Source organism: Mesoplodon densirostris, chromosome 7 (assembly GCF_025265405.1).
Source record: "Mesoplodon densirostris isolate mMesDen1 chromosome 7, mMesDen1 primary haplotype, whole genome shotgun sequence".
Lineage (NCBI taxonomy): Eukaryota > Metazoa > Chordata > Mammalia > Artiodactyla > Ziphiidae > Mesoplodon > Mesoplodon densirostris.
Genome location: NC_082667.1, coordinates 70,696,814 through 70,712,596, shown reverse-complemented (window position 1 = coordinate 70,712,596; position 15,783 = coordinate 70,696,814). Strand labels below are relative to the sequence as shown.

Genomic DNA, 15,783 nt, shown 5'->3' with positions numbered 1-15,783 from the left:
CGAAACAAGGTAACGCCAGGGCCGGGACTCCCATTCTCATCTCCCCACTCCTGGCCCTGTGGCCCCTCTGTGGGGCCTTTGGTGGGGCAACGTAGGGAGAAGCTGGTGAGAGGGCCAGGGTCAGTGAGGGCTGCTCAACTCAGCTCCAGGGAGGGCCTGGGAGCAGCCCAGCCTGAGCCAGCTTCCTCCAACCCTGATCCCATTTCTGGAAAGTCTCCATCCCCAAACGCCCACTTCCCATCCTCAGTCATAAACTTAATGATGCCAAGAGAACAATCCAATCAAAGCACTTTCACATCCCTAAAGAAATTGCTGCTGGAAGCACTTAGAGGTAATTAGCTTTTACCTAGCGTGGAATGGACCTGGGCAGGGGACAAGATTTCCTCACGGGAGGGTGCTCATGGGTTGGTGAGGATGGTCTGGCCTGGTCACTACCTGGGCCGTAGGATTGGTGCAACAGTAATCTGCTACAGAGGGAATGGGTGGACTCGGAGAGTCTCCCTGGGCAGTGGGAGAAGGAGCGTGGAAACCACGCAGTTGAGGAATCCAAGTGTACTGTAAACATCACATCCAACTTATGAGCAATGTCCTCCTACTGGTTTTTGGAAAAGCATCAGTGGTGGCTTTAATGTGAATATCAAAGGGACACTGGCTAGTATACAAAGGCCCATCATATATCACTGGTGCTGGTCTGCTTCTTCCTAATTCCTTTTTGCATGTTTACTTTTTAGGGAAAGACAGAGGAGTTGATTGTTGTAACAGATAAACAGATTCATGCAAATGCAGTGATAACTCAGCCTCAGTGGGGGAGCATGAGCTAAAGACCCCCCACATTTCCTCCTTCACCTTTCTGTCCACTTGGACACCAAAAGCCTGCAGAACAAATAAAAGACAAGTGGGAACCACAAAGCAGTTGGAATCCTGCTCATGGATGGATCTGTCTGCCCAGAGTATAGCCAAAGGGAAAATTCAGTCACAGTCAGAGAGGGAAACAGGGTCATGCCCGAGGAAGCAAAGACAAGTGTGGGCCAAGGGACAGGGCAAAACATTCAGTGGAATAAAGGAAACCACAGGTCAGAAGCAGGATCTGATGAGGGCAGGGTTCAGGACAAATTCTGTGAACAATGTGAGGGGTTAAAGGCTCACTTTATAAAATGACATATTTGTTCTAAGGAGTGGTGGTAGAGCTGGGAGCCCAGCAGAAGGCCACAGAAAGTGAAACAGGCCTTCAGGAGGATAACACTATCTCCCTCCCAAATGAACACATCCAGACCCCACTCAACTTCTTTTGCTTTTTCAAACAAGAATCTTTGATTAAAAGCCAAATGTCAAAACAGACACAAACAAATATGAATATGTAATAGGGAATGGAACAGTGGATGAAAAGATTATATAACCAGCTTGGCAGCAAAGTCAGTGAGGTGAGTTATTGAGGTGGAAAGAAATCAAGAATTAAATCACTTAAGAATATAAATGGAAAATAATTTCCCTGTCAAGCAAGTGATTTTCCTTAAAGCAGATTGTCGAAAAGATGCTCTGGAGGCACTGGGTAGTGGAAGGAGTGGAGTTTGTGAGAAGGTATCAAAAGGTCACTAAGAAAAAGTTCATTTCCCTTTGGGTGAGGGTTATTAGGCATGTGCTGATGTGAAAGTACCAAGTTTTCAGCAAAGCACTACTGGCACAGCTGGGATCTGAACTGTGCCAATGGGCTTCTAGATCAGTGGTTATTTGCCTGGTTCTCAGATGATTAGAATCACATGGGGAAGTTTTAAAATACGAATGCCTGGGCTTCACCACCAGAAATTCTGATGTAATTGGTCTTGGGTGGAGTCTTGGCATCAGTATTTTTAAAGACTCCTCAAGTGACTCTAATGGAGATCCTGGGTTAAGCACCTCTCTTCTAGAGGTAGCTGTGGTACAGTGGAAGTTGCACAAGCCTAGGAGTAAGAAAAACCTGGGTTCGTAACTCAACTGTGCTACCTGCTGACTTGTTGAAATGAGCAAGTTACTTACTCATCTTCTCTAAGCCTCAGTATTCTGATCCTTAAAATGATAATATCCACTTAATGTAACAGTGAATGAAATATCAAAAGCATTCTCCCTGAAATCAGTAACAAGACAGAGATAGCCATTATGGGCACTCCTATTTAACATTTTACAGTGGCCCTGGCCAATGCAACAAGACAACAGAAAGAAATAAAATGGTATGATTGCAAAAGAGAAAGTGAAACTGTCATAATTTATAGATCACATGATTGTGTACATGTGTACGTAATCCAAACCTGTATAAAATCCAAAAGAGTCTACACATCATTAAAATTAATAAGTGAATTTAGCAAGATCATTAGACACAATATTCAAAATTGTATTTTCTATGTATTAACAACAATTAGAAAATAAACAATTTTAAATAACACTTACATTAGCATAAAAACATACCTAGAAATAAGTCTTAAAAAAGATATGCAAGATGTCAACACTAAAAACTTAAAACATCACTGAAATTAAATACAGTCTATATAAGTAGACAGGTATGCTGCATTTATTGACTGGAATACCCTATACTGTTTAAGAAGTCAATTATCCCAAAATTTATTTACAAATTTAAAGAAATGCCAATCAAAATCTCAATATCTTAAATTATATATAGAAATGTAAAGAACTTAGAATTACCAGGATAATCTTAAACAAGAACAAAATTGGAGGATCTATACAACCAAATATTAAAATTTGTTATAGACTACAGGGACTCAGCCAGTGCCATATTGGTACAAGGATGGAAAGAAAGATTAACTGAACAGAAAAATAGGCCAGGAACAGATTCATACCTGCATCATAACTTTACCTACAACAAAGGCACCACTTTAATTCAGTGGTGAAAAGATGGTCTTTTTGATAAATGGTGCTGGTTCAATTGGATATCATACAGAAAAACACTGAATCTTGAACACCAAAAAAATTTAATTTGAAATAGACCATTGACCTAAATGTGAAAAGTAAAATAATAAAGCTCCTAGAAGAAAAGACAGGAGACTCTCTTCATGATTTGGGGGAACACAAACCTTTCTTAAATGGAGACAAGAAGCACTAGCTACAAAAGAAAAGATCAATAAATTGGACTTTATCAAAGTTAATTTCTATCCATCAGAAGACACCATTACGAGAATGAAAAAGCAAACCACGGACTGAGAACATGTACTCTCAATACATGTATCTGACAAAGGGTTTGTATGTAGAATATGTATTTTTGAAGCTTATAAATTGATAAGAAAAACAACGCATTTTTTTAATGGGCAAAAGTGTCAAACAGACATTTCACAGAAGATAACTGAATGGTCAATAAGGACATAGAAAAATTGCTCAAAATTATTACTTGTCAGGGAGATGAAAATTAAAACCATCATGAGAGATCACTACATGTCCAAGCAGGCCACAAGCAGGGCACTGCATGTCCAGCTATCACAAGGCTTCAAACTAATTATCTGTACTTTTTTTTTTTTTGGCCATGCCCAGCGCGGTACATGGGACCCCCTGCACCCCTGCAGTGGAAGCACAGAGTCTTAAACACTGGACTGCCAGGGAGGTCCCAAACTAATCATTTGTACTTTTAAAGTAGCCCAAGGGAGAATGAAACACTTCTTTGGAAAGTGTGTGTTCATTATCTGTGTGGGTCCTTTCATTGCCCCTCTTTCTCTTGTCCTATGTCTCTTCCTCTTTCTCATCATTCTTTGCTCTCCTCGTCTCTGTCTCTGTGTGTGTGACCAAAGGGCCCACCACCTGCTGTCAAGGGATGGCGGATGCTGGTTCCTGCTGCCTCTGTGCTTTGAGGCTGGCCTACTCTGTGCTGTTGGTGCCAGGCTGTTCCCAGGAAATGGGCCCTCCCTCATTAAATTCTGCCCCGAAACCTGCACATTCTATCTTCCCTCAATCTCCTCACTGTCTCCCCTCCCTGCTATAGCAACTTCCTTTCCCCTGCTGGCCTCCGAGCTGGCACTGGCCCTACTCCAGAAGCCAAGGGGAAGCCAGTGCTGATGGTGCAGGCCCCACCTCTGCACCCTATCCAGTATCCTTCCCTGTGGCACAGCCTCCCTTCTCCCCAACACAAGCGGCATGGCCGGTCTGCAGTTGTTACTCTTGTCCACCAGGTGGCGCTGTTGCACAGTGCATGGGGACCAGAGGCCCGGCTGAGCTGAGCCTTCTCCCGCTGCTGCATTTAGGACTGAGGCTGCCCTCTCCAAACTCAGGTTAGGAGTGCAGCACAGCCCTGGAGCCAGCAGGGCCTTCCTTCAGTCTGGACGATACTGGCCCCTAATCTCTAAGTGAATCTCACGGGGAGAGGAGGGGGGAGCGGGGCAGAGTGCCTAATTCTGTTCTCTCCTCTTCACATCCTGGCCTCCCTCAAGTCCCCCCACCCATACCCTCAAGGCAGATGGAAGGGGTTGGGAGACTTGGCAGGTGGGGAAGGGAATGAGCCATACCCCCTCTAGAAAGCCCCTTTGCAGGGCTGAGGAAGGTGATAGTGTCAGTCCCCACTTCGGTCTGCCTGTCCACAGTCACAGCACAGACAGCTGACCTGGCACCCTCGGGTTCTCTGCACAGTCCGCCATCCAGGGCAGTTGAAGGCCCACACCTGGGGGCGTGAGAGCTGGCGGAAGCTGATAAGGGTAGGTGGGCTGAGCCCCCAAAGAAGGGTGAGGAGACATCTGGATCTCATTCAGAGGCATTTCCTCTCTCCCTCTCTCTAGGAGCTACTACAAGGTAAAGAAGGGGCTTCAAGTCAAATTAAGCAGAGTTCTTGCCTGGCATCGATAGGTCCTCTCTCCCCACCCAGCCTCACTTACTTATTTATCTTCATGGAGTCAGTTCTAAAGTAGCTGCCTCGCTCTGGAGTCTGCACACGATGGTCCTTGTCGGCTAAGGGAGTGGGGGGCATAGCAAACTGAACCTATAAGCAAAAATGGGGTTCTCAGCCCCAGGCTCTGCCTCTGCCAGTGTCTCTATGCCTTCCAGCCTCAACTTCCCCTTCTGTAAAATGGGCATGACCATTTCCCCCTGCCTTCCTTGCAAAATGATCGTTTGAACCAAATGAGCAAAAGGAACTGGTTTACATTTTTTTGCAGATTTGACTTATTTCTGACCATCTGCAGCCCTACAAGGAGCAAGCGGTGGAGAGAAAGTCCTGTAAAACAGCAGCTAGAAGGACAGAGCCTCCCCACCATCCCCAGAACCTGCTCCCTCCTGCCCAGGGTCTCTGGGTCCAGGCCTCCCTGTCTGCAGCCTGGCCCTTCAGTTGTCAGGGCATCTCAATCCCAAGAAGCTGCCCCAGGAAACGGGGATGAGATGAGAGAGCTGCCTAGAGACAGGCAGCAATTTCTCCACCCCTCGCCACTGATGTTTTTCTCCTCAGACTTGAAGTTGAGCCCTCCTGCCCTCCCCGCTGCTCATCATTAATTTCTCCATCGATTTTCATTAAACTCTCCTCTTGGCTCCAACACAGGATGAACTCCTTATTTGAAAAAATGAAATAAGAGGGAGGGGGTGGGAATTAAAAAAATCTCTTTTGAAAGCAAGATTGTCTCTGGTCTCAAGGCTGGAAGAGGCAATTACTAGAACCATCTTGGAGGTTGTCTGAGGCTGTCTGAGCATTGGGTTTGGAATGTCCCCCACCCCTTACAGCCCTAGATTCTAGGCTCCTGCCCAGCCCCAGCCCCTCCCTGGACCTCAGTCCCCAGTCCAGCTCTAGTCCCCTGCGCCCCCATCCTGGCCCCTGGCTCTGTCCAACCTTGACTGCTGCACCAACAGTGCCCTGAGAGTCCCATTACCCACTCAAAACAACCTGGAACTCTGCCAGGGCCATGGCAAAATCCCAGGACTCAGGCTTTCCGGGAGCATTGCAGGATTTTCCCCAGACCAACCCGAAAAGGTGAAGACAAACAGGCCAGGAAAGAGGGAAGGGAAACAGACACAGGCAATTTCTTCCTCCAAGGAGGCCCCACCTGCATTGCTGCATCACATCATCATGGCAGCCCCACGAAGGAGGTGTCATCCCTCTTTATAAAGAGGAAACCGAGGTTCAGAGTGGACTCGCTTTCTAGCCCCCTCTCAGCCTCCCCCAAAACCAGCAGTTCTCCCCCTTGGGAATGCCAGTCCACCTTCCCAGCTCTACTCTGCCCCAAGGCTGTCCTGACCAGTCCAGGTGGGCTAGGTCACCTGGCCACCGGACGGAGTTGGGTCCATCTGCTCTCACTGGGCTGTGTGGCTCTGAAGCCCTCACTCCCTCTTTGGCCCTCATATTCTTCATCCCATCTTCTCCAAAGTGGGTCTCAGAGAACACTGCCTCCTCTTCTGGGCTCCCCCAACTCACTGAGCACAGAGTTCCTAAAAGACTTAGAGCCCCACTGGCCTACCAGCCAGCTGTGGAGTCTCTCTGCTGAGGCCACTTTCCCCTGGCCTGCCTGGGAGCTCACCTTAGTCCTTGGGGCCCAGCCCCACTGCTTCCTTGCTGCTGCCTTCACCAGCACCCCGGGCACAGGTGGTACCACCAGCCTGCGGCTTCTGATGGCCATGGGGCTACCACTTGGCCAGCCCAGGTGGGAGACAGGGAACACAGCTGCTTGTCTCTCCTCCCAGAGCCCAGCACAGGGGCTGGGGAATGAGGGGTGACTGTCTGCTGAGGACACAGGATAGACTTCCTGAAACTCGCTGCCCCGGCAGGAGCACAATGGTGAGAGGCTGTGGGCAGGATGAACCAGACCTCTGAAGAGAAAGCGTGGAGCCTTGAAAGACCCTTCAGGCACCTCTGCACAGGCCTTTGCTATGTCTTGACATCTTGCCACTCCAGACCTGCTCGGGGAATATCCACGTCTGCCCTCTTCCCGGACCAATACCCAAAGCCTGGTTCCCTGGGAGCCATTGCCCTGCAGTCCCCACCTCAAAAGGGCCAGTTCTTCCCAGGTTCACAGAGTATAAAGAACATGGGCTTTAGAAACCAGCCAGACGTGGGTTTGAATCCAAACTACACATTCATGAGCTGAGGGAACACAATCTCTGAGTCTCAGTTTCCTCGCCTGTAAAATGGAAACGTTGTAGGGACTCGTGCTCCAGCCCCACTGACTTCTCCACACTGTGCACTGGGCAGCATCTATGGCCACGCTATCCCCTCCTGCTGGCGTGCCAGAGCTCTCTTCTCCACCAAACCATCATCTTCTTCAGGCCACTCATGTTCAAAACCCCGGCAACTGGCATCACACCCGCCAAAATCAAAATAGCTACCATTTATTCAGTGCCTAGTGGGTGCCAGGCACCAGGTTACTGCAATCTATTTATCTCTGACAGCCCTGGGAGGTAGATTTCATCATGCACATTTGATTGATGAAGAAACCACACCTCTGAGAAGTTAAGTAACTTGCCCAGGGAAATGTGTCCAAGTTCGTAGGTGGAAAAGCCTGAATTCCCATCCAGAAGAGCCTGACTCTCAAAGGCCACAGTTTTCCCGGAGCTGGGCTGCTTCACAACAAATGTGTGATGACGGAATGAATTAGTAGCGTGATGAGATGGTGAAGGACTGAGTGAGCAGGCAAGGAAGCGAGTGAGTTGAAAGTAAGTGAACAACTGGATGACAGAGAAAGAAGAAACAGGTGACTGGGTGAATCTATGGCCACTCGAATGCTCCAAGCCCAGCAGAGCTCGGGCATCATGCAGCAGGGCCAAGGATGGATGGGGTGTCTGGTGACCTGACTAGACTCACACTCCGCAGGGGTCTCTGTGTGATTTAATGAACCACTTTAAGGTTGGAGGGAACCGGTGGTGGGTAGCCGCATGACAGAAATGGATTTTAACCAAATCCGGCACATTTCTTGCTGCCAATTAATTACGGGAGCCTCAGGGAGGAGGCTAGGCCAGTAAATCAGGGGGAGGCTGGGACTTTGACATTATCTAAAGAGGGCACAAACTGTGCCGGGTGAGTGGGCAGCAGGCGAAAGCCCCAGGGCACCTGCTCCCCAGCTCGCCTCTGCCTTGCCTGTCATGCTGCGGCTTCTGCAAATCAGCCTGTCCCCGGATATCGTCACCTTCCATCCTAAACGTGGACAACGGCTGACCTCACCAGAGCATCTAAGGCCAGCGCTCAGCAGCCGGATCACAGAGCCCACGTGGGCAGGACCTGGGGGAGGGACAGGTGATCCAGGCCCCCGTGGGTGTCTCTAGAACATCTCACAGCTTTGGAAGCAGCATGATGTGGAGGAAAAGAGCATGGACCTTAGCCTCATGTATTGGAGTTGAGTCCTGGGTTGGCATAGTGGTTCACAGCCCAGGCTGACTCTGGCTCAGCAGAGCTGGGATTAAATGATCGCCAGGCCATCTATTAGCTGTGTGCTCTTGAGCAAGTTGCTTCACTTCTCTGAGTCTCCCTTCCTTCTACAAACAACATGGATGATAACAGCACCAATGGATTAACGATTAAGTGACACCATGAAAGGTGGGGTTTAACAAAGTGCTTGTCCAAAGCAAGTATTCGATAAATGTTATTATCCTTTTAGTCATTGTCATGATGCCCTTATTACCTGATAGAATAGGGGTCGATAAACATTTTCTGTAGAGGACCAGATCGTAAATGTTTTTGACTTTGTGGGCCTCATGGTCTCTTGTAATTATCTAATTATGCTGTTGTAGAGAAAAAGCAGACATAGAGAACACCTAAACAAAGGAGGCTGGCAGTGATCCATTAAAACTTTATGGATCAAAACTTTGAATTTCACATAATTTTCATGTGACACAAAATGTTCTGATATTTTTACAGCCATTTAAAAATGAAAAAAATTTTTCTTAACTCATGGGCTGTACGTGCCAAAAACAAGATAGCAGGATGAGTTCAGCCCACAGGCTGTAACTTGCCACCCCCTGAGCTAAAACATAAGCTCTAAGAGGACCAGGGGTTTTATCTGTTTTGTTCACTGCTATACTTCCAGCACATAAAACAATGCCTGGCAAAGAGTAGACAGTCGCTAAATGTTTGCTGAATGAATGAATTACGAGCTGTGTGATTCTGTGCAGACGTCACTTCACATCTCTGGGCCTCGGTTTCTTCGTTTGTATAATGGGGATGCTTGTACACTTAAGGCAGATATCAAATGGAATCAGGCTGCCTGTGAAGACACTTGGCAAGCTGTGTGACTGCAGAGCTGTAGTAGCTGTTTCCGACCACATGGGGGCTCCCTTCTGAAAAGACTCCCTCCTGCTCACTGCCGGGCACAGAGTTATTTCAGAAGTATCTGTGTATGGAAAGTAATCTGACCTGGAGGAGGGGAAAGCCCAGAGACGGTGACCTTCTCCTGTGCGAGTTGGGGGTGGGAGAATTAGGAATTTGGCCAGAAACAGCAAGGTGGTCCGGGTTTAGCTGCAGGGATTTTTTTTGGCAGTCTGAGAGTATCCATTAAACCAGTGAGTCAGTGAGGTCGACTGGGCATTAGACAAGCAGACGGGGTCCAAATCCTGGCTCCAAAACTTACTCTGTGATTTTAGGTGAGTCACTTACACTGGCTGAGACTCAATTCCTCGTCTTCAAGGTGGAGATATGAATAGTGCTCACCTCACGAGGTTCTGGTGGGTTAATGAAGGGAATGCGTGTAAGGGGCTAGCTCAGCACGGGGCGCTTAGTAAGCCCTCAGGTGCTGAGTGTCCCCCATCCTCTTGCTCGGTGAGTAGGGGCTGGCTCCCAGCCCAGTGGCCCATCTGGCCTGGGAAAGACGCACTGGCGCCCTCTGGCTTTGGAGCCCCGCGGGAGAAATTGCCTCCACAGCCTTCCCAGCTACACAGGTTTTCACTCTGAGCAAAAAAAAGTCCTGCTGTTTTTCTTCCCTGGATTGAGGTTTTCCTGCTGCTCTGCAAACTCTAAAGCCAAGAAATGTACTGCTTTTGGAGAACTGGTGATTCTAGTCCCTTCTACCTTTTTCTCCCCTTCTTCCTGCCAGCCAGCATGAAAGGAGATGAGAAACAAAGAAGATGTGGCACATATATACAATGGAATATTATTCAGCCATAAAAAGAAACAAAATTGAGTTATTTGTAGTGAGGTGGATGGACTTAGAGTCTGTCATACAGAGTGAAGTAAGTCAGAAAGAGAAAGACAAATACCGTATGCTAACACATATATATGGAATCTAAGGGAAAAAAATGTCATGAAGAACCTAAGGGTAAGATGGGAATAAAGACACAGACCTACTAGAGAATGGACTTGAGGATATGGGGAGGGGGAAGGGTAAGCTGTGACAAAGTGAGAGAGTGCCATGGACATATATACACTACCAAACGTAAAATAGATAGCTAGTGGGAAGCAGCCACATAGCACAGGGAGATCAGCTCGGTGCTTTGTGACCACCTAGAGGGGTGGGATAGGGAGTGTGGGAGGGAGGGAGACGCAAGAGGGAAGAGATATGGGAACATATGTATATGTATAACTGATTCACTTTGTTATAAAGCAGAAATTAACACACCATTGTAAAGCAATTATACTCTAATAAAGATGTAAAAAAAAAGCCAAAAAAAAAGTGTATGGCCATTTCCCACTGTCTAAGGAAGAAGATTTTATGGGAGAAGAGAGGATTATTCAGCACATGAAGCTGGAAATGCTCAATGCATTTACTTCATGGAGTCTGTCTGTCTCGTCACTGCCTCTCTCCTCCATTTTACCACCTAAGCAAACACACACATACAAAGGCTTCTGACCCCATGGGAAGGGGGAACTCTGTCTAGAGGGCTGGCACTAGCTCCTTCACCACTTTGCTGTGTGACCTCAGACAAATTACTTCCCCAATCTGAGCCATAGCCTCACCTGTAAACTGAGCAGATTTCCCATGCACCGTGCTCCATCCTCAGCTAAAAGCACCTCAGAGCCTGTGATCCCGTGACTCTGTCCCATAACCTGAGCAGATTTAGAAAGAGTCAGAGTAGAATGGAAAATGACCATCTGTCTAGGAGTCCAGACCAAAGTAAAGAAACTGAAGGTAGGGTGGAGGTTTTCTGGGCAGCCAGGACCAGACTGTGGGACGCGGATGCAGAGGAAGGGGAGCAGTTTGCTGTCCCATCCCCATTTAGACCAGTCATGAGAACAGACTCAAGGTTCCTACCCCTCACCCTGCAGGCACCACAATTGTCACCAGGTCATTCCAGGCCTTTCTATCTCTCTTCCATAAAAAAAATTCAGCATCTTTCCTTGAAATGTGGTTGAGAAATCCCCAAGTGTCAGCACTAGCCTCCCAGCCCTCCTGCTAACATCCCTGAGGACCCAGCTGCAGGCTCAGACCCACTCAGGCAGAAGTGTTGAAGCAGCCCTACAACCTGGGGTAATTGGGAGGTGGTAGCTGGAATCGGTCACGTTGCCCTAGGTTGGCCTGGAGCTAGGCACCTGGGACTGTCAAGTCACCACCTTCCCTCCAATACTGGCCACCCCCAGTGGTGGTGACCCATCATGTGCTTGGACTCCAGTTTCCCTTTCCCTTACCCAAGCCCTCTTTGGGTGGAGCCCACTTGCTTGCCCAAGCACACATGCCCACCCTGCTCATGCCTATCCTGTCCCTGGAGGAGCTGGATCCTCTTCCTTCTGCTGGGGTCCTGCCACGAGAGAAGGACCAACCGCCCTTAACCTTGACACCCCTCCCCACCTGACTTGCCTGCCTCCTGCTGTGTTCCCCCCCACCTCCCACCCTGCCCCGCCAACCAGGCTCTGCTGGCCACTCCACCCAGGAAGTGCTGAGTGTCCCTCTGGACCCTGCCTTTCCTGCTGAGCTCCTCAGTCTTGGCCCCCTTCATGTCTTCATCAACCACAGTCAAGATCCCAGCAGCCCCACATGAATGATGCCTGGGAACAGGAGGGACTCAGGGGACTTGCTCTTGCCAGACATCCACCAGGAGGTCGCTCTCCCCATTCCCCCACCTGCTCAGGGACCTCAGGCCCCGCCCAGCCAGCCAGCTGCACCCTTACCTTCTCCAGCTGGTGGACACCCTCCTCCACGCAGCAGATGGAGGCCAGCGTGCGGAGCGCCTGGGGGTACAAGCACCGGAAACTGTCCTGCCGGCAGACCTTGAAGAGCGCCACGACCCCACCCTCCTGCGAAGAAAAAGAAAATGTCACATGAACTCACTGTGTGACCTCTCCAGGGGCTGACTCAAGAATTACTGATACCCCTCACTCAGCAGGTATGTTTTGGGGATACCCCTCAGCAGCCGCCATGGAATAAGCCTGGAGTTGTCAGAAACAGGTTCTAGAAACAAGTCTGAGGCAGATGGAGGGAACTGAAACCTAGATGCCTCGTGCTGGTTCTCACTACGCCAGTGACGACCTGTTACTTCTCAGATGTTCCCACCACCATGGCAGGCACACAAAAAGGAGCTTTATTTACCTCAATACTATAATTTATTTCCATATGGGGGATGGGAAAAACTGAAGTCCAGATGGGTGAAATAATCACCCCAAATCCACACTGGTCTTATTTTCACTCCTTCACTCCAATTTGTAAAAGGAAAAAAGAAAAAACCTTTAGGATTGATCAGCCAAGCTCTTGAACGTGAACCTGTACTTTTCCTTTTTGAGACCTTATAGTGACCTCCCAGGAGAAGTCTGAGAGGATTTCTGAGAAGAGTCTGGGAGTGAGGCGCTCATCCTAACTGGACATATTTATTCTGTAGAAAAATCACTGAAGCCGCCTTGGCTCCCGGAGCAAAGTGAGAGAGACCAACAGATCACAAAGGCGACTCACCACACGTCCAGCAAACTGGTGGCAACCCCACCGTGGACATCCACGTCCAAAGCAGGGGAGGCTGGCTATCCCACATCTGGTTTTGCCCTGTTTCCTCCCTCTCCCCTTCCCTGAGGGCTGGAGGGGTGCCTAGGGGTGGCAACAGGAAAGAATGCATGAGCAAGTGGTCTGAACTTGGTCCTGAGGGGCACTTGCCTTTAACCACACCACTCCTGTCTCTAACTATGCCCGCTGCCCTCAGTTCCCCAAACTGAGAAAGATGTTACAGGAAGAAGGAGGTGGGTTCAGCAAAATTACCATCCCCAGTCAGATTTTTCAGAACTCTCTCAACAAAAAATGTACTATGCACAAAACAGACACCGTTCTGTGTCCCCAGGGACGCAGCGGTGAATGACTGAAAGGATCATGAATGAGCAACCAGAAGAAGCAGCAATGACCACTACGGCCCAGCACAGCCTCACTGAAATGTCACCCCAGATGTCCCCTTCCCCGCACCCCACAGTGATAAGCCCCGGGCCCTTTGCTCATCACTGCAGGGACCAAGATGAAAGTATCCAATTCTGGGGGAGTTCAGAATTTCTGACATTTTATAATATTCCTCCTTCCTTTTAGGGTAGTTTATTTGGTGGGAAAGGGTCATATCTTAGGACTGGTAAATTTGTTCAGGCAACACAAAAATATTAATGGTTTATTATATGCCAGACCCTCTGCTGGGCACTGCCTCAGTCCCCGTCCATGCTGAGCTCCTTGTCTGGCAGACAACGTTAAAAGCAGGAAGAAATCTGGGTAGCTGTGCATTGAAATGGGGAGGGGTTGCAGGGTTAAAAGAGCACCGAGTAGGAACTCCTGACATAATCTGAAGGAGGACGGTTACAGAAGGGTCAAAGGGTCACTTAAAATGATGTGATTTTAAATGCACATCATTACTCTGATAAAAAATATGCTCTGGTATGGGGACAAGACACTTACCCCTCTGAATTCTTGCTCCACAGTCCTTTATCCCTGCCTGCCTACTTTCCCACGGTTCCTGGGACATCTGATAAGGGTTGCACATAAAGACCTTACCCAGAGAGTCACTGACATAAGCTCAAATTACTCTTTAAAGTAAGAAGAAAGAACAGGAGTCCTAAAGTCTCCCTGGTCAGGCTTGTTGGCTATTAAAGACCTCCCACCAGATGTATATATATATACATGTTTATATGTGTGTGTATTTAATCATATATAGTACAAATCTTATTTATATATGTACAATGATAGATAGATAGATAGATAGATATTTACGTCTGGCGCAGACAATGAAGAAATGATGCCAAAGAATGGGAGGCAGAGAGCCAGGATCAGTGTGGCAGCCTTCCTCTGGCTCAGGAGACGCCAAGTCTAGCATAACTATATTTAAGCCTCTGCATCCATTTGCACTGTATTCTCATTACATCCTTTCCCAAGCCTGTGAAAAATGGTCTTAGCATTTTTAGCTACTAGGAGAAGAAGGGGGGAATCCTGAACCCAGACTGAGGGGATTCTGGTTCAAATCCTGGCTCTGCTGCTGGCAATCTTTGGTTAACAGTGGGGTCGTGACAGCTACCTGACTCAGCTGTTGAAGGAGCAGTGAGTTAATGTTGTGAATGGGCCGAGCACCCAGTGAGGGTGGACCTGGACAGCCAGGTTGGGATCAGGTCACAGGAGGCATCCTGGTTAGAAGGGTGTCTCATACCCTCATGAAAGGTGTCCCAAGGGCTGGAATATGTGGGAGAGAGAGGAGATAGAAAGTGAGATGGAATGTGAAGCCCCCATCGAGGACCGAAAAGGAGCACTCAGCTTAGAGTGGGACCAGGAGCTGCCTCAGTTTGTGGAATCGCACTGTTGGCTGGAGCTTGTTTAATTTTATAGAAAGCTCTGGGCTCGGAGCCCAGCTGTATAATGGTATGCATTATTCAGACAGGCTCAGGGTAAGCTGTCATAAAGCTGGAGGAGGCCACTTGCGGGGTGTGTAGGCTAGTGGTGGGAGGAGGATAATAGAGGAGCTGGAGTGGAGAGGAGGGGGTAATTTCAACAACGCACAGGGGAGTTCTCAGTGCCCTGCACTCAGGAAGGGATGGGATTATTTGCCACCACCGTCATAGGGAGGATTGGGTTTATTTCTTGGCCATCAGAGGAACCCAAGGGGATGAGAGGATAGACCTCAGACAGGTTGCCCAAATCATCTCATGGGGGTAGCTCAGATGGATGAAGGACCCAAGGACAGACCACACTGGGCTCCATGGAGGTGAATGAGGAAGGCCACTGGGGCAAGCTGCCCCACACCTGTCACCATATTGGGCATATTTCTTGAGCATCGGAGGTGAGGATGCTGTGCAGGGCATACCAGGAACTCCCAGCCCCTTTGTCACTGTCAGGACTGGAAACCCAAACATTGATTTTGCTGGAGGACCTAGTCTCTCCATCTTCCAGGCTGGGAAGATGGGAGTCATCATGGAATCATCTCTCTACATCATCAACCCTCCGTCTACTCTCCCCCAAGGACTGGAGACAGAAGAAGGTTGAGATTAAAATTCTGGAGTCAGCAGATCTAGTTAAAATCCCATCTGCATTTAATGTGCATGAACTTCTCTCTGAGCCTCTGTTCCCGTATCTTAAAAATGGGAATTATAATTATAACACATCATTAGATTATCAGGAGGATCAGATGAGATGACGAAAGGAAAGCTTAGGGCAGTGTTTGACATATAGAAAGGATGCAGTAGATAATAAAGGTTGTGGAGAGGGGAGGAGGGCAAGGGAGGATGAGGATGAGAAGGAGAAGGCAGACAGGAGGAAGAGGAGGGAGCCGGGCTGCTGAGAGGCAGTTCAGGACAGCAAACAAGAGCATAGCCTTTGCTGTCAAACAGCCAGGTTCAAATTCACCTTGGCCATTTACTAGTGGAGATTTTTTTTTTTTTTTTTTTTTTTTAGCGTTATGTGGGCCTCTCACTGTTGTGACCTCTCCCGTCACGGAGCACAGGCTCCGGACGCGCAGGCTCAGCGGCCATGGCTT

General features: G+C 48.6%; 1 protein-coding gene across 4 annotated transcripts in view; it reads right to left on the bottom strand.

Moving 5' to 3' along the window:
• INSC (INSC spindle orientation adaptor protein) overlaps positions 1 to 15,783 on the bottom strand; it is a 134,247-nt gene that overhangs the window by 31,602 nt on the left and 86,862 nt on the right. For all 4 annotated transcript variants that reach the window (XM_060103879.1, XM_060103882.1, XM_060103881.1 and 1 more), the window contains exon 7: positions 11,978 to 12,103. In XM_060103879.1, the coding sequence (XP_059959862.1) occupies positions 11,978 to 12,103 (126 nt within the window). The remainder of the gene's footprint in view (positions 1 to 11,977; positions 12,104 to 15,783) is intronic.